The sequence below is a fragment of the Brachyhypopomus gauderio genome, chromosome 4, assembly GCF_052324685.1.
Source record: "Brachyhypopomus gauderio isolate BG-103 chromosome 4, BGAUD_0.2, whole genome shotgun sequence".
In the NCBI taxonomy this organism is placed as follows: Eukaryota; Metazoa; Chordata; class Actinopteri; order Gymnotiformes; family Hypopomidae; genus Brachyhypopomus; species Brachyhypopomus gauderio.
Window position 1 is genome coordinate 3,858,220 of NC_135214.1, and position 19,085 is coordinate 3,877,304.

The window sequence follows — 19,085 nt, forward strand, 5'->3', positions numbered from 1 at the left end:
CACCCGGTATGGTTTCTTCACATTGTATGACTGACAGATATCGCATTCGCTCACGTATTGCTTCACGTGGTCTCTGAGGTATGGATGCCACCATAAACATTCTAATTTGGTCACCATGGCCGACACTCCGGAGTGAGTAGGCCCATGTGCTTCGCATAGTATCAATTTCATCTTCTCTAAGGGCAAAACTACCCTCCCTTCTGGACTCCTCCAGAGTCCTTTAGTGACAGTGGCTCCCCGGTCTATCCACAATTGCTTCTCATAGACCGTGGCTTGTTCTTGGATCTGTGCCAGGTGGCTCTCCGTCAACTCAGGCATGTTATGAGTTTCCAGCAACAACAAGCTCTGTGGGTTGTACCCTCCAGCAGCTTTGGCTGCTCTGTCAGCAGCTTCATTACCTCTAGAAACAAAACTGTCATTACCCCGATGTCCTCTTACCTTTATCACAGCCACTTCTTTGGGTAACATGATAGCTTTACTCAACTCATGTACTGCTCTCAAATGTTTGATTGGCTGTCCCGTGGCGTTAGTATACCCATTATCCATCCACCTGACTAGTTCATGGTGGATGACCCCGTGCACGTATGCTGAATCTGTGTAAATGTTCACAATCTGACCTGACGCGTGTTCCAGTGCTCTAGTGAGTGCGACCATTTCTGCCAGCTGAGCTGAAGCTGGTTGTGGAACCACTCCTGATTCCACTTCCTCCCACTCTTCCCCACACGCTTGTACCACAGCGTAAGAGGCCTTCAGTTCGTTACCTTGTCTCCAACAACTCCCATCTGAACAGAGTTCCCATGCTCCTGGTTTAGTAATTCTGACCTTGTGCAGTTCTGGTCTGAGCTGAATGTATCTTTCTGTGGCGTCAGCGCAGTCATGTGGTGTCGCATCTTCGGCTACTTCAATGTTATCAGTCAGATTCACAAGTTTTGACGCAGTGTTGTACGTGATGTGTGGCTGTGTGAGTATGGCTTTTATCTTGTTCTGTCGTGCTCTTGACAAAGAAAAGGCTTGTGAGTTTATGAACGCCATTACTCCGTGATTGGTGCTGACTATTAGTGGGTGACACATTACCAAGTGTGCTGTCTTCTCTATCGCTGTGGTGAGTCCTGCCATGTATGTTGTGCATGGTCCTGTTCCTATCACTGGTTGATCTAATTTGGAACTGTGAAAAAATAAAATGTTCCTTCCTTCACTCTCCCCCTTCTGAAAGAGACAAGCATGAACATGGTTGTCTCTTACAGAAACGTTTAAATGAAAAGGTTGTGTGTAGTCTGGTGCTGCTAATTCAGTAGCGCTAGCAAGTGCTTGTTTCAGAGTTATAAAATCCCTCTCTGCCTCAACCGTCCAGTCAAGCTCCACCTTCCCGTTACTCAGACCTTTTGACACTGCGAGTTTTCTGAGGCTGTGAGCTAAATCACTGTAGTTAGGTATGTAGTTGCGGCAGTAGCCTGTCAGGCCTAAAAATGACATCATTTGGGACACTGTAGTGGGCTTTGGAAATGACAGTATTGACTGTCTCTGATTTGGAGTCAGGGTGTGACCTTTGTGTGAGATGTTTCTCCCCAGAAAGGTGACCATCGGCCTGGCCACCTGGAGTTTTGACTTGTTCACTTTGTAACCTAATTCAGCTAACAAGGTTAGAATGGTTATGGTGTCTCTAAGGCACTTATCGGGTGAAGTACTAGCTATTAACAAATCGTCCACGAACTGTATTAGTACGGTGTTAGAGTCAATCAAATCATTGTCAGTTAATCTAGACAGATCTTTCAACAGACATTGATTGAAGATGCCTGGTGAGTCTTTGTAGCCTTGAGGTAGCCTGTTGTATGTGTACTGTTGACCTTTAAAGGTAAACGCAAAAATGTCTTTCACATTCTCATCAATTGGTATAGAAAAGAAAGCATTAGCTAAATCTATGCATGAAAAGCTGCAGTGTTCAGTCGTTAGGTTCTGCAAAGATCGATAGGGGTCAGGTACTGGTATGTTCTCAGTTACAGTGACATCATTAATGCGCCTCAAATCATGCACCATACGATACTCATCTTTTCCAGGTTTTTTAACAGGTAGTATGGGCGTGTTCCACGGTGACGTCGTGGGTTTCAGAACTCCAACTTTGATTAAATCTGCAATGGTGTCTGTAATACCTGCCATGGCTTCTGGCTTGATTCGGTACTGTGGCTGATGAACGACTGCTTCTCCTGGCTTTAACCTAATAGGAGCCATGTGGTGTGATGCACATCCTACATCTACCTTTGTCGTGGTCCACAAGTTGGCTGGGACCGTCTCTAGTTGTTCTTTGGCCTGGGGGTGATCCAACAGTGCTCTGCCGTGTGTGGCTGTCAGGGGCTGGTTACAGAAGTACGCCAAGTCACTGGTGTCACATGCGACTCTCCAGTACTTACCATCCGACGTACCCTCTACCCCTGGCAGACAGGTTGGGCGAAACTGTTCCTTCATGGCAGTGGCCAGCATGGGGCCCAGCTCACGAGGTTCGTGTCCAGCCGAGACCAACAGCGAGACATGTGGTAGTGAATCCTGCTGGTCCGGGTTTCTCCAGTACGTCATCTGTTCTCCTGTTAACACAACTAGTGCAGCCACACCTTCAGGTCCAAAAATCATTGATTCACAATTTATATTTTGTAATTGACCTTCAATGTTATTCCACAGCTGTCCGTAAACCCCATCCTCCCCTCTGATGTAATTAAAAGTGCAGTGTGTGCTGTCTATTGGTGGGGTCATACTCTGAAGTGACAGGAACCATGGTTTCCATAAATTAAACGTGTAAAGCAAATTTTTAGCAGTTGCTTGTTCCTCAGGATGTTGTAATGTGGCCCAGTAAATGTGAGCTGGGCCGTCCGCTGCTTGTTGATTAAGTATTCTGAGGCGCTCATCGTGGTTGGTGACAGAGACAGCTAATTTACCTTCACTCGGTGTGCATTCAATAATAGCTGAAAATTGACACAACAAATCTCTACCTAACAAATTAATTGGGCACTGTTCTGAAAACAAAAATGTGTGCTCGACCTGTGGGCCTGAGCCCACTGACACCTTCAAGGGCACAGTCAGTGGCTGCAGTGTAGTTTTTCCCAGAAATCCAGTAGTGGATAGTGACATCTTCGACAAGTAGCCTTTCCACTTCCTGTCTGTTAAGACTGACGTGGTGGCTCCCGTGTCGACTAAGAACTCCACTGGCTCCCCCTCCACCAATAGACATACAACTGGTTCACTGCATGTGGGGGAACTGGACATCGGGCAGCTTCATTGGCCACCAGGTGGCGCTGGCATGTATTGCATGCCAGGAGGCACAACCTGTTGTCCTTGTGTGAGTGCGGGTTTCTGCTGGTAATTTACGTTTTGGGGTTGCTGGTACTGTATTGGCTGTTGATACTGTACTGGTTGTTGCTGCTGATACTGCATTGGCTGCTGGTACTGCATTGGCTGCTGCTGCTGCGTCATCGGACAATCTCTTGCCCAGTGGTCCATCTGGCCACAACTAAAACAGCCGTTGCTTTGTGTGGTTTGGAAGTTCCCTACTCTGCCTCCCCTGAACCTACCTTTGGCTCTGCCTCTGCCTCGGTATGGGCCTGCCTGGGCGTAGTAACCGGGCTGTTGTGGCACCGCCCAGCTGTTGACCTGTTGTGGCATAACATAAGGTTGCATCATGGGTTGTATGGGTTGCATCACTGGTTGCGCGGGCGGCTCTACGGCCACTGCCTGTACTGGAGTGTCTTCCTTTGACACTAATTGCTTTTTAGGCTTTGAATTGTCCCTTTCCCTTAACAATTTTAGTAATGCATCTTTCATCAACTTATCGGTGTTTCCGCCCTTCTCTAGCTGTCTCGCGCACACAGTCTTCAAGCCTCTTTAGTCTACTCTCCATTTTATCCATAGCCATGTCACTAATAACTTCCATTACCACTTGTCTCCCCTCTTCACATTCACGCTCTCTCACTGATTTTGGACGTGCAGAAGCCCCGTCCACACCAACGTCACTCATTTCACTCACGGACACTGGCGCCATCAGCGCTGCACGCGGACGTTGAGGAGCACCGGGTTCACACGCTTTTTCTGCATAGGGAGGGGGCACAGGGGGTTCTGTCTTTTTGGTTTCAACTCGTTCTTTATCATTAATATTTTGACAAATTTTTCGAAATGTTCTCACATACGACAAATAAGTTTCAGCTTCTTCCAGCTGGTTTTTGCGCTTTTGCTTAGTTAGGGCTCCGCTAGCCTCTAATCTTTTTTTCTCTTTATTAACCTGTGTGACCCAATGCTTCTCGATGTGCTCCCAATCAACCTGATACACACCACGGTCGTCCGGGTCTGGCCACAACCCTTCGGATCGCATCTTTTCAAAACATTTTTTCACATACATCACTGTGTCAGACCTCATTCTCGGCACAGCACGTTTCTCCATAGTATCAACCAAATAATCCTCCAAACCCTTAATGTTATCCATGATATAACTCTGATTTTTAAACTACTTCCAAATTACTTTTGCTTCGATTCAGTAAATTTTAAAACTTTTTCGTTGTACTCACTAGCACTTTAATACCCCCAAATTAATTCAGTAAACTTTATCACTTTATCGTCGTGTTCGCAAGCGCTTTAACTCGCCAGCGCGCACCCCAAGGGCAGACAGACACAAGTTAATATCTCCACACTCCAAACAACTCCAGCTCAACACAGCTCGCGCGAGTTTCACTTCCAGCACTTAAATCGTACGTTTACGGAGCGTCATAAACCAAATTATAATTTCATGCATGAAGATATATGATAATTTTTGTTTTACACTTTAACCTCTTATGAAATGTTTCTCTTGTGCTTGTGTACACAATGATGAACGTCTTTCTTGGGGGCTCATGCAATTTACTCAGGGGTTCAAATGTCCTCTCATAAGAGGCTCATGGATTTATGGGCGTGGGTTTGTAAGTCCCCCAATGAAAGGCTCTCAAGTTTTATTATAGCACGTATGCTCAAACAATTTATACAGGTCTTTATTCAACATAAAACCACACGGTACATGAAAACCAACCCAACACTGCAATTTTGCAAACACGCATACACAGATACAGCTGTAATTTCACCAATCACGCACGCAATTTCAACAAAACACACGGGGGCCCCCCAAAACCGGCTTCATTTAACCGTGACCGAGCGCGTCCTCCACCGTTCTCTTTTTTTTTTTTTTTTTAGAACAATAGTTCCCCTTTTTTTTTAACGTGGGCTACCTACTCGTCACCTGAGCGCGTCCTCCACCGTTCTTTTTTTAGAACCAAAGTTCCTTTTAAGAACGTGGGCTACCTGCTCTTTCTCTGGGCACGTCCTCCACCGTTCTCTTTTAGAACCAAGGTTCTTTTTAGAACGTGGGCTGCCTACTTTCTCTGAGCGCGTCCTCCACCGTTCTCTTTTAGAACCAAGGTTCTTTTTAGAACGTGGGCTGCCTACTCTTCAACCGTTTACTGCAGTTTACAGGGCGTCCTCCTCCCGACTTTATGAGTCGTAGGGCAATCCTCCTGTCTATATATCGAGTTTGTAACACGTATACAATTTCAATACTAAATTTACAGAGAGTATTTCGCCTCGACCATTTAGTGACTGAACTTTAATTTAGCCTATGACGTAGTAACATCAGCCAATAGGAGAGAATGGCTCCTTACCTTTTTTCAGACCGCGCGGTTTAGTTCAGTCACCTCACGGACGGATTGACCTCCTCTCTTGTCCTAATTGCAGAATTCGACTCCAGCCAAAAACCATCCTCTGCTACCAATTTGTTGGGAATTTTCTTCTCCGACCCAGACGGGCCCCAACACCGCCCCGATGAACCGACTGGTTTTTGACTGAGTGGTCCAAGCAAAGTCTTGACAACAAAAGTTCTTTTAAAATGATTTATATAGAATATTAATGAATGCAATATAATAGAAGTATTCGTGGTACAAACTCTTCAGTGCACTGGTGCTAGTTTGCCTAGGAATCTACCTAACCCAAGTGGATCTCAGCAGTGTCCAAGCGAAAAGCCTGTCGTGCTGGGCGATGTCCTTTCTTTCATACTCTCTGTCCATAAGTTTCGAATTGTTAAGTTTCGATAACTCCCCAATCCTGGCTGCTCTCCATGGAAAATCACCTGCTCCTCTTCTCCCAGCCTGTGTGCCTGGTTATCTAAAAACTGCTTGCTACACATCCTGCACTGAATAGGCCCCTTCTGTTCTCCTCAAGGCCACTGAGGCCTCCTTACTCCTGCTTTCCCACAGTCTTCCTGAAAAACACTAAATTGACACATCAAGTTATTAGCCTTTAATTTTCTTTTTTCCAACATAGAGTCGTCCAACAATCTGTTGTAAGGGCTACAGCAGTAGTGGTAGCTAGCTTTGTTTTACCTCACTCTTCATTTTTCATAGCGAGCTTCGAAAACGCTCGCCTTCCCAGTGTAGCTGTGATTTTAGGTTAACCAGGTGCACTGGTGATATGCAGGACAGCTGCATGCATGGTGTTCAAATGATAATTGAGTGAGCTAGTGGAACTGTTGTACTTCAATACCGCATTACACAGAGAACATTTGACTTCTTAGTCTAAATTAACAATGTTGAAATTGTAGCGACTACTACTCCTCGCAGCGAGTTCCCTAACAGACAGGCACTTGGCCCTTTAAATGACACTGGGAGAGCGGCGCCTGCGCGAGCCAGGGGAGGGGAAGAGAACAGTGCTATTGTTTGAGTTGCGTGGAAAATAAAGTTTCCCTCCTCGGGATTTTCTGGATTACGCAGTTTCTGCCTCGTTTCCCGAACCCGCTTCAAAATGGTCCCACACCGCACGTCTTTTCGCCCGCTTCATTTTGTTTTCCACTCTGGTCTTTCGCGACACGTGTTCACCTCTCGTTCTTACACTCTGTTCAAGTTACTACAGGAGCGCTCTCTAACGATTAATCGTGATTAATACATTTTGATCGAGTAACGTCTTAATCGACAATTAATCGAAAGTCGATTAATCATTTGCATCCCTATTTGGAACACATTTCACGTGTGGGAGGGTCTTAGATGAAGGCGTTCCTCTGCAATCTCCATTGGTCACTGATTCCGGACTGACACAGAGCTCTGAGACCGCCTCTGGGACCAAGCCACGCCCACCCCACCAGCTTCCCAGCGTTTTCAAACATGGCGGAACGCGGGGGTTCTGATTCACAGTAGCATGTAAACTGAGTTTTACCATTAAAGTTTATACAAAGGTTTTAGTTAATTGCTAAATGGTCTGTAGATATTGCAAATGTACACTGTATAATAACTACATTAAGCATGGCGGTTAATATTTAGCACACTTCACCAGCGCGAGCATTTAAAAAATTTTAGTGAACTGGATGCAGGCATGAAAATCTGTCACCTTGCGGCGAAATTCGCCGTTTTGAAGTTTTCATATTTTGCGGTAAAACAAACTCTTATGAAAAATAGGTAGATAGTTAACGGTAAAATAAGAAACAAGATTTTTTTTGTAGTTCTAAATGGTGAACCCTGGTATTTTTACACTCATTTTCGCCGCTATTGTTATTTATTGGTTCATTAAGATGTAATGGTTTTGACTGAGCCATCTGGAATGGTGAAAGCGGCTTCTCGCATTTACGGATCTGGCCCCATACATTGACAAGACAGGTCAATATTTTTCAGCGCGATATTATCATGAGAGAAGACGACAGGGAAGAGCGTGTTTAAAGCTAGCCTTTAAATTATTTTTAATTTAATCGCTGCTGTAGCTTCTGTCACCGTTTTGCTACATTCACAATAGTAGCGACTAGTTACTCGCTCCTCCTGGATCGTTCACTAGCGTCCCCGCGGGTCTAAAGTGAAGTAAACTAATCCACACTCTGCGTTTCAATGGACTACTCCTCTTACTCCCACCTCTCCAAGTTAAAATCTTTTTTTTTAATCTCTGAATCTGACAGTGTCTGAATGTCTGACATGTATTATGTTTAGTATCTCTATGTTCAATGGTTCAATTATTATTGTTCACTTCTTAATAAAATATGGACAGCACAAGATGCATCTGATGTGTGTTTGTGTTTGGCATCTGCAGGACACTGAAAAACTGTGAGTGAATAAAGCTGGTTGTATATAGGGTGGCCACTTTTCAGTATTGCTTTAATTTTGGTATTTTTTACTATTATGGATTTTACTATATTTGTAAATTTACTATATATCCTACACCTGTCCCCATACCAGATATTGCAAAGATTCATATTTCTTCCACACATCAATGTTCTCTCCATCCAGTTCACTAAAATTTTAAAAAGCTTGCGCTGGTGAGCATGCTTAATGTAGTTATTATGTACATTTGCAATATCTACAGACCATTTAGCAATTAATTATAACCTTTGTATAAACTTTTATGGTAAAACTCAGTTTACATGCTACTGTGAATCAGAACCCCCGCGTTCCGCCATGTTTGAAAACGCTGGGAAGCTGGTGGGGTGGGCGTGGCTTGGTCCCAGAGGCGGTCTCAGAGCTCTGTGTCAGTCCGGAATCAGTGACCAATGGAGATTGCAGAGGAACGCCTTCATCTAAGACCCTCCCACACGTGAAATGTGTTCCAAAAGTCATAAGCAAAAAACGAAGCAGAAGCAAAGAGAGATTCCAGAAGCAAAAGACCTTACTGGGAAAATCCAAAAAAACAAAAACAATGGAACCAAAAACTTGTCAAAATGCAAACGAAAATAAGTTTCAAATAACCAATTATATTTAAAAAATATACTTTTGATATATTTTTTCTGTTTTGCATTCATAACATATACTTTCTGCTCTTGGATATACTTTTGCTTTTGTGGAACTATTGAAACAAAAATCACTCCATAAGAACGCATTGAAACGCCGTGAGCCAATGCCACACACTAAAAGACAATGAGCCAACGAAAAGCTACGCAACATTTTCAAATGAAGAGCAAAGCGAAACAGAGATGACCTTCGAAGCTTCGAATGTCATCGGTCACGGCACACAGGTGTTTCGAATCACTCCGCTTCAGAAAAAGTTACACGCGCTCCGAAGCTTCGGTGTCATTTGTCCATCACTACAGCCAACCCTACTTTACACATTTGGATGGCTTACTCCTTGTGTTAGGCACTTACATACTGATGACACGAATTTGAAAGGCAAACAAGACAGACACTCCAAATGTTCATTTAGCTATCTTTAAAGACACTTTCTAATGAATATACATCAACATAGATACACGTCGAAATAATCGGTAGCTAGATAGATAGATGGCTAAAAGTTAGGCTGGATGTTTGACACCGGCATAAGTCAAATTAACCAAGCGACCACACGACAGCAATTTTTAAACGACACCGAGTTTGGCACCCAGTAAGTCAACAGAATAACAAGCAAAAAAAATGTATAAGACGTTAATTAGCTATGCTGACGAAAGTGACAGGACAGCAGCGTTAACGATTAAACGAAACTGATAGTCGTTTCGCATCAAGTCAACAAGAGATTCATATTATATTTATTATATATAAAAACAAAGTCTTCCAGAGTTATCCTATCTGGCATTTGTCCTAATTACCTAGCCAAGTAACTAATGCACCTCAGTAATAACTACGGATAAAGCGCCTACATTCGTGACAGCGTATGTAAGTAATCCATTTGGAAAACCCATCAACTAAAACATCCCATCAACAACGCGAGGTCAGTGTAAATGCCCACATGTATCCCTAGGTCAGTTCATAAGTTATAAGCTACGTTAATATCTTACCGCACTTAGAGGTATTCCTTTATCGGTATGTGCTGCCATCTTGAACGCCATAGATCTGAACATCTGTGCTGCCCAGCACTCGACTTTCACGTCAGTGTGTTCACGCCCGTAGAAGCAATTTATGGATATTATCTGTCAATTCGTGCTATAACGATCGAATTTTTTGGGTTTTTGGGAGGAACCTTTATTGATTTCTGCTGTCTATTTAATTTAAGACCACTGCTTAATTTTTTTTCATTTTCACATTGTTATACTTATTTCAGCAATGATTATAATATGCTAGTAATCTGTCACCTTTTCACTCCTATTAATAACCTGGAACATTCTGTTTGACATACTGTTAATCAGGTTTTGCAAAATATTGTTTTCAATGTTTTTCCAAGCCTCCAAAATTGCTGTTTTGAACTCTTCAACAGTGGTGTACTGCTTCCCTTCAGTGTTAATCCTGTGTACCAAGATTCTCCAGAGGTTTTCCTCAGGATTTAGGTCTGGGAAGCGTGCTGGCCAGTCTAGTAGATTTATTGTATGATCGTTTATCCATTGTTCCAGAATTAATACTGTAGGTAGGATCGTTTTAAAAACGAAAAAACGTTATTTCAGCTTATCAGCATAATGTATTCAATGCACTTACTTTAATGCATTCAAGTGGTTGCGCAACAGTCAGTGGTTTCCCCAATTTCCGACATCCGCTGCATTCCAAGATCTAAAAATACACATTAGTTATGATACTGTGCCTTCTTCTTCTTCTTCTTCTTTCAGCAATTCCCGTTTAGGGGTCGCCACAGCGGATCAAATTCCTCTATCTGGCCCTGTCCTGAGTGTCCTCCACTGACACACCAGCCACTCTCATATCCTTTACCACTGCATCTATAAACCTCTTTTTAGGTCTACCTCTCCTCCTCTTGCCTGGAAGTTCCATCCTCAAGACCTCTCCTCCCACCTCTGTACATGTCCAAACCATCTAAATCTCGCTTCACTAACTTTATCTCCAAAACATGCTACATGTGCTGATCCTCTAATAAACTCATTTCTGATCCTATCCTTCCTCGTCACTCCAAATGAGAATTTCAACATCTTCACCTCAGACACCTCCATCTCCCTCACCTGTCTCTTTGTCAGTGCCACTGTCTCCAGTCCATACAACACAGCAGGTCTTACTACTGTTCTGTAGATCTTTCCTTTCATTCTAACCGACACCCTTCTATCACAGATAACCCAGACAATTTATGCCATCCACCCCACCCTGCCTGCACTCTCTTTTTTACCTCTCTTTCACTTCCTCCATTACTCTGTACCCTCGACCCTAAGTAGGTAAACTTGTCAACCTTCGCCAGATCAACTCCTTGTAACTGGACCTGTCCACTGTCTGCCCTCTCATTCACACACATGTACTCTGTTTTACTCCTGCTCACTTTCATTCCCCCGCTCTCCAAAGCATATCTCCATCTTTCCAAGCTCACCTCCACCTGCTCCCTACTCTCACTACAGATCACAATGTCATCAGCAAACATCATAGTCCAAGGGGACTCCTGCCTATCCTCATCCGTCAGTCTGTCCATCACAATTGCGAACAGGAAGGGACTCAGGGCTGATCCCTGATGTAGTCCTACCCCCACTTTAAACCCGTCTGTCATTCCTACCGCACATCTCACTGCTGTCACACTGTTCTCATACATATCCTGCACCACCCTCACATACAGTGGGGAAAACAAGTATTTAGTCAGTCACCAATTGTGCAAGTTCTCCCACTTAAAAAGATGAGAGAGGACTGTAATTGACATCATAGGTGGACCTCAACTATGAGAGACAAAATGTGAAAAAAAATTGAGAAAATCATTTTGTCTGACTTTTAAAGAATTTATTTGCAAATAATGGTGGAAAATAAGTATTTGGTTAACTACAAACAAGCAAGATTTCTGGCTGTCACAGACCTGTAACTTCTTTTTTAAGAGGCTCCTCTTTCCCCCACTCATGACCTGTATTAATGGCACCTGTTTGAAGTCGTTAACAGTATAAAAGACACCTGCCCACAACCTCAAACAGTCACACTCCAAACTCCACTATGGTGAAGACAAAAGAGCTGTCGGAGGACACCAGAAACCGAATTGTAGACCTGCACTAGGCTGGGAAGACTGAATCTGCAATAGGCAAGCAGCTTGGTGTGAAGAAATCTACTTTGGGAGCAATAATCAGAAAATGGAAGACCTACAAGACCACTACTAATCTCCCTCGATCTGGGGCTCCACGCAAGATCTCAGCCCGTGGAGTCAAAATGATCACAAGAACGGTGAAGAAAAATCCCAGAAGCACAAGGGGGGATCTAGTGAATGACCTGCAGAAAGCTGGGACCAACGTTACAAAGGCTACCATCAGCAACACACTACGACGCCAGGGACTCAGATCTTGCAGTGCCAGACGTGTCCCCCTGCTTAAGCCAGTCCATATCCAGGCACGTTTGAAGTTTGCTAGAGGATGTTCCAGAAGAGTATTGGGAGAATGTCATATGGTCACATGAAACCAAAGTAGAACTATTTGGTAAAAACACAACTCGTCGTGTTTGGAGGACAGTGAATGCTGAGTTGCATCCAAAGAACACCATACCAACTGTGAAGCATGGGGGTGGCAACATCATGCTTTGGGGCTGTTTCTCTGCAAAAGGACCAGGACGACTGGTCTGTGTACATGAAAGAATGAATGGGGCCATGTATTGTGAGATTTTGGGTGCAAACCTCCTTCCATCAGCAAGGGCAATGAAGATGAAACGTGGCTGGGTCTTTCAGCATGACAATGATCCCAAGCACACTGCCAGGGCAACAAAGGAGTGGCTTCGTAAGAAACATTTCAAAGTCCTGGAGTGGCCTAGCCAGTCTCCCGATCTCAACCCCATCGAAAACCTTTGGAGGGAGTTAAAAGTCCGTGTTGCCCGCCGACAGCCCCAAAACATCACTGCTCTAGAGGAGATCTGCATGGAGGAATGGGCCAACATACCAGCAACAGTGTGTGCCAACCTTGTGAAGACTTACAGAAAACATTTGACCTCTGTCATTGCCAACAGAGGATATACAACAAAGTATTGAGATGAACTTTTGTTATTGACCAAATACTTATTTTCCACCATTATTTGCAAATAAATTCTTTAAAAGTCAGACAAAATGATTTTCTCAATTTTTTTTTCACATTTTGTCTCTCATAGTTGAGGTCTACCTATGAGGTCAATTACCGGCCTCTCTCATCTTTCTAAGTGGGAGAACTTGCACAATTGGTGACTGACTAAATACGTATTTTCCCCACTGTACTTTTCTGCTACTCCTGACTTCCTCCTACAATACCACAGCTCCTGTCTCGGTACTCTATCATAAGTTTTCTCTAAGTCAACAAACACACAATGTAACTCCTTCTGTCCTTCCCTATACTTCTCCATTAACACTCTCAAAACAAACATAGCATCTGTGGTGCACTTAGCTGGCATGAAACCATACTGCTGCTCACAGATCTCTACCTCTCCTCTAAGCCTAGCTTCCACTACTCTTTCCCAGATTTTCAGGCTGTGACTGATCAACTTTATTCCCCTGTAATTACTACCCTTATTCTTGAAAATCGGCACCATTATGCTTCGTCTCCACTCCTCAGGCATCTTCTGACCTTCCAAGATTCTGTTAAATAACCCAGTCAAAAACTCCACTGCTGTCTCTCCCAAACATTTCCATGCCTTCACTGGAATATCATCCGGTCCAACTGCCTTACCACACTTCATTCTCCGAATTGCAGCCTTTACTTCCTCCTTGCTTACCTGAGGCACTTCCTGATTCACAACCTCTACCTCTTCTAACCTTCTTTCCCTTTCATTCTCTTGATTCATAAGTTCCTCAAAATACTCCTTCCACCTTCCACCTTTTTTGTAGATGTGAACGCTCCCTTTTTATTTGCCGTCGTTCAGTGAAACAGCAGCACAAATAAGGAGATAATGCTTCTTATGTGCCGTTGTGCCACAGCAGCAGCCGCTGTCCTGTACTTCCGGTATCACTGGGATGGGACAACAGGCACGGCACAACAACATCTCAGCTACAACTGGCTTTCTGCTAAAGCTAACATTGATTTACATTAACAAAATTTTGCGTTAACATGTTGAACTTCAAGTTTATGTGAACATCATGGGCTTTTTGTTTCTGCATATTATCTCTCTTTACCCCTACCTAGCTACTTACCAGCTTGATTGTCTTAAATATTGGAGGGGCATAATATCCACTCATTATCAGATCATTTATTTATGGCTAAGATAACCATGTATCAATTGTAATGTGTATGGAATCATGGGGTTTTTTTGTTTTTTTATTCACCCTATATATTTCTGTTTTAATAATTTCAGATGACTGGACATAAATCTAACATTGTGTGGCAGCATTTCTGTGACAGGCAGGGTGAGGGTAATAAAATGGAAGTGATCACACCAAGTCTCAGGGAAAAAGGATGGTTTAATATAGAAAGTGCGCAAACCAAAAACCTGTGACGTAGATCCAAATGAAGGATATAATGACCAGCGGTCAACTGGTACAAAGACAAGACATATATAGACAAACAAACGACCCTCAGGTGAGACGGATCGCGGGCTCCGCCCACCCGAGGGACAAACACAACGCCCACAACAACAGGACAACTGCCGCTGTATACGGGGGCGACCAGTAGGGGGCCCGCCGTACCGTGACAATTTCACTGAGCCAGCACCAGAGAACGAGCAGACTGATCTTTAGTTCTTTAGTTTTGTGTATAGTTTTTTATTATTTTTATTATAGTATTTTATTAGTTTTCAAATAAAAAATGAAAATATCGGCTTTACATATCGGTCATTGGCCACTACTACCATCCAAATATCGACATCGGCCATCAAAAAACCCATATCGGTCGATCACTACCCAAAAGCAGTTTTTGAAAAGGTAATAAAATCTATAAAACTATCTTACCTACAGTGTTGATGCTAGAAGCACTTTCTGATAAGGTTACAGTCTATAAAATTATCCTACTTGCAGTGTTGATGGTTGAAGCACGTTCTGATAAGGTAGACTACATTGAAACGGGTTCGGTAACCAAGCTCTCTCACCTGAACACAAACCTAGCAGCACGCAAAGAAGGTGGAAAACAGGACTGCTATAGGCCATGCTCATTGGTGGGCATGGGGACAAAAGCACCCGAGAACTCACGAAGGGCCTGCCGCTGGTGGCTGGCGGACCACGGGGCAGTAGGACATGGGAGAAAATCTCCGGGGACTCGCAAGGGCTGGCCATAGACGAGTTTGGCCGAGGAAGCCTGGAGATTTTCTTTGGGGGACGACTTGAGGCCCAGCATGACCCAGGGGAGCCTATCAACCCAGTCGCCGTCCCGGAGGCTGGCCCGGAGCGCGGCTTTCATAGAGTGATGGAAACGCTCACAAAGCCCGTTGGCTTGGGGGTGGTAGGTCGTCGTGCGGTGCAGGTGTACTCCACACCATTCCAGAGGGCAGAAGTGAACTGAGGCCCGCGGTCCAAGGACATATCCAACGGGATGCCAAACCGTACGACCCACACGCCAACAAATGCCCGGGCCACTCCCGAGGCTGTTGTGGAGGACAGCGGTATGGCCTCCGGCCACCTCGTGGTCCTGTCAACGATGGTGAGGAGGTGAGAAAAACCATGGGACGGTGGCAGCGGCCCCACCAAATCAGACCACGGTTCAGAAACCTTAGCCATCGCGAATGCCAATGGCTTGTGGTCCATGAATGCAGTAAACGGGCAGCCTTCCAGAAGAAAACGGAAATGCCGCACAGCCAGGTACAGGGTGAGTAGCTCGCGGTCAAACGTGCTGTACTTGCACTCGGCGTGGCGGAGCTGGTGACTAAAGAATGCCAAGGGCTGCCAAACCCCATCGACCCATTGCTCATGTACCGCGCCCACGGCGTAATATGACGCGTCTGTGGTGATGGCGATGGGTGCATCAGGTGAGGGGTGTGCCAATAAAGTGGCATCCGCCTACATGCATTTAGCTGCGTTTAAAGCCAGGAGCCGCTCACTAGTCCAATCCACCGAGTGCTTGGCGGCTTTGCCTTTGAGGGCCGTGTAGAGAGGGTGCATGAGGCTGACTGCTCGTGGGATGAAATGGTGATAGAAGTTCACCATGCCCAGGAACTCCTGTAGGGCCTTAATTGTAAGAGGGCAGGTGAAACGCTTTGGTAGGGAGTAGAACAACACCGGCCCTGGTGATGCAGTGGTCGGAAAAATCAAAAAGGCGAAGTCCAACCTGGCACTTCGATGTGTTGATGATCAGGCCGTGCTGGCTGAGATGCTCAAACAGGAGCCTGAGGTGCCGCAGGTGCTCTGACCTTGAGGCGTTGGCCACCAAAATGTCATCTAGGTAGACAAAAAGGAAAGGAAAATCACGCAGGACACTGTCCATGAGGCGCTGGAATGTCTGGGCAGCATTTTTGAGGCCAAAAGGCATGCAGGGGAACTCGAACAGGCCGAATGGAGTGATCACCACCATCTTTGAAACATCTGCGGGATACACGGGGACCTGGTGATAGCCACGGACTAAGTCCACTTTTGAAAACATTACCTTTCCGGCCAGACAGATTAAAAAAATCTTGCATGTGAAGAACAGGATAGCGATCAGGAGTGGTGGCATTGTTGAGCCGGCGATAGTCACCGTAAGGGCGCCAGCCACCGCCCAGGTTCTCGACAATGTGCAAGGGGCTGTCAGACTTACGCACAATACCTAGGCACTCTAGTGTTTCAAACTCAGCTCTTGAAACCTTCACCAGCACAAAAGGCCATGTGAACCGCTGCCCACCGAAGCACAGTGGCACCGACTGTTGCCCGTATGTGGGAATAGAGCTACCGTTGGCGGCCTCAAGAGCGGGGCCAGTGTGGCCTGACCATGTCCATCTCAGAGGCGGACAGAACGCTCAACTGAGCACCTGTGTCACAGAGGAAACGACACAGGAAAAGCAGTCCGTGAGGAAAAGCAGGCTACTGGAACGGCCGACGCCTGTAGCCGCTAGCAGGCATCGGCCCTCACTTTTCCCGGCTTCCTGAAACTGCATGGTGGTCGGCAGCTTCTGGCCTTGATACAGCGGTGTGACCCGGTATGCCAACAGGGCTTTGTAAGGGTCTGTGTTCATCTTCAAGAGGCTTTTTACTGTTTTAACAGCCCTCTCTGCCTCCCCGTTGCTCTGGACGAAGTATGGGCTGCTGGTGACGTGTCGTAGTCAGTGGCAAAAGAGGAGAAAGAGCTAGAAGAAAACTGAGGTCCATTATCTGTTATCAATATTTCAGGCACCTCATTTCTAGCAAAAATAGATTTCAGGCCATTAATTACTCCCGCTGACGTAGTTATAGGTGTCTTCATTATTTCAATATATCTTGAATAGTGTACTACCAGTAAATAAGAGTCATTTTGCCAGAAAAACATATCTGCGCCAATTTTCTGCCAAGGCCGCTTAGGCAGCTCTGATGGTATCATCGGCTCTGGGTGTAGCTGTTGGTGCTTAGCACATATCTCACACTGGGCCACGACTTTTGTGATTTTGACACTGCGGAGCTCTCTGCTTGCATTTGGATATCCCCATATGTTGCTCGTGTAGTCGGGCAAGCATTTCATTTTGCAGTGTCTCTGGAATGACAATATGTTGTCCTTTCATCAAAAGATCACCATTCATGTGTAACTCCCCTTGGTAAATCCAATAAGTCTTCAGTTGCTGGGGAAGCTCCTCTTGTCGTGGTCAGCCTCTTTTGCACTGAAGGATCAGCTGACTGCAGATGGCATCCTGCCACTGATGTTCAGCTATCAGCTGGAGTTTGGACTGAGATGCAGGCAAGTTATCACTGTGCTAACGAAAATCTGTACTTCCCCTTCCAGCTGTGTTTCTTCTGCTGTCATTGGACGCCTTATCGGAGCCCTGGACAGTGTGTCTGCTGTGATGAGGGCTTTTCCGGGTACATGCACAATGTTGTATGTAAACCTAAGCAATCGCAGATGGAATCACTGAATCCTGGGAGGTAAGTCATCCAGTGTTTTTGTCCGTTACAGTGTGAGGTCCATTTCTATTGTGAACTGTAATCCAATGAGGTATGAACTTAGCCTCTCACATGCCCAGGTGACGGCCAGTGCCTCCTTTTTCACCTGCCCTTAGCAAAAAGTAGTATACCTTAAGTTCATTTTATTAAGTATACTTCAGGATAAGTATAAGTATAGCAAGTATACTACAGACCATATACTTTAAGTGTACTAGAAAGTATACAAATTTAATACTTTTTTGGACTAAATTGGAACATTTCTAGTTCATAAAAGTATACTATACTTTAGAGTTCATTTTAAGTTTTCAAAAGTACACTTTATAGCAGGGGTACTCAAATTGACCGGGGGGGGGTGGCGAATTGTTGACGGAGGTGGGGGGGGGGGGGGGCTGGGGTTTGGGATTGGCGAACGTAAATTGTTGACGGGGAGGTGGCGAACGCATTTGGGCATCTATCTGTTTGTTGTTGCCATAGAGGCAATCCCCAGCATCGTCTAGAGATTGCGGTGCTCGATTTCAAAATAAGAGCTGATAGTGCGATTGAAAAAAAAAATTCATAAAAAAAAAACACTTTTCAAAACAGCTCGCAGGTCAGAAATAGATGGCCCGCGGGCGGCATGTGGCCCGCGGGCCGCTATTTGAGTATGGGGGCTTTATAGTATAAAACTAGTATACTCATCTATATGCAGTGGGGAACCGTCAGGGCCCTCTAGGCCCTCTCTGAGGGCCTAGGATATTCTTAAAACAAATATATATAATTTATCCAATTTTTAAAAATCTACTTACAGTTTGACAATCGACATCTAAACAATTACAAAAATATAAGCAAATAAATTATTCAACCATGTCTATTCAATCTGTGTTGGAAGGTGAGGGGTTAAGTGGAAGCCTGTGAGCCTGTGTCTCCCCCTATCAGGACTGTGATGCCCGCTGTTCGTTTACAGAGGGCCTGGCAGTTATAATTCAGCGCAATACCAGTTTCAAATGACGGTAAAATTGACCAATCATATCTTCCCTCTTAGTGGACGGGCTTAACTATATGATAATTTCCGCCCGCTGTGGCGATGCTAGCTGTCGTTAGTTTTGATTTATTCCCTCGAGCGCGTTGTTTGCATATTCCGCTTCCGATGAACATGGAGCTGTGAACCTTATTTTGTTGGAACCTTATTTTGCTTAAGAAGTTATCTAGTACAGATATTATTGTTTATTGCGTTTCTAAAGCTGTACTGTCGTCTCAGTTTTTTATTTATTTATTGCAGTTAATTAGGAAAGGAAACACATTTTTTCGGGGTGGGGGGATGGTAGCGG

General features: G+C 44.8%; 1 protein-coding gene across 1 annotated transcript in view; it reads right to left on the reverse strand.

The window, feature by feature from the left end:
* The window catches only part of LOC143511898 (MORC family CW-type zinc finger protein 3-like), a 34,173-nt gene extending 24,382 nt beyond the window's left edge, over window positions 1–9,791 (reverse strand). The window contains exon 1 of the mRNA XM_077001622.1: window positions 9,737–9,791. Within this exon, the coding sequence (XP_076857737.1) occupies window positions 9,737–9,787 (51 nt within the window). The 5' untranslated portion in view covers window positions 9,788–9,791. The remainder of the gene's footprint in view (window positions 1–9,736) is intronic.
* Window positions 9,792–19,085: the final 9,294 nt, after the last annotated feature.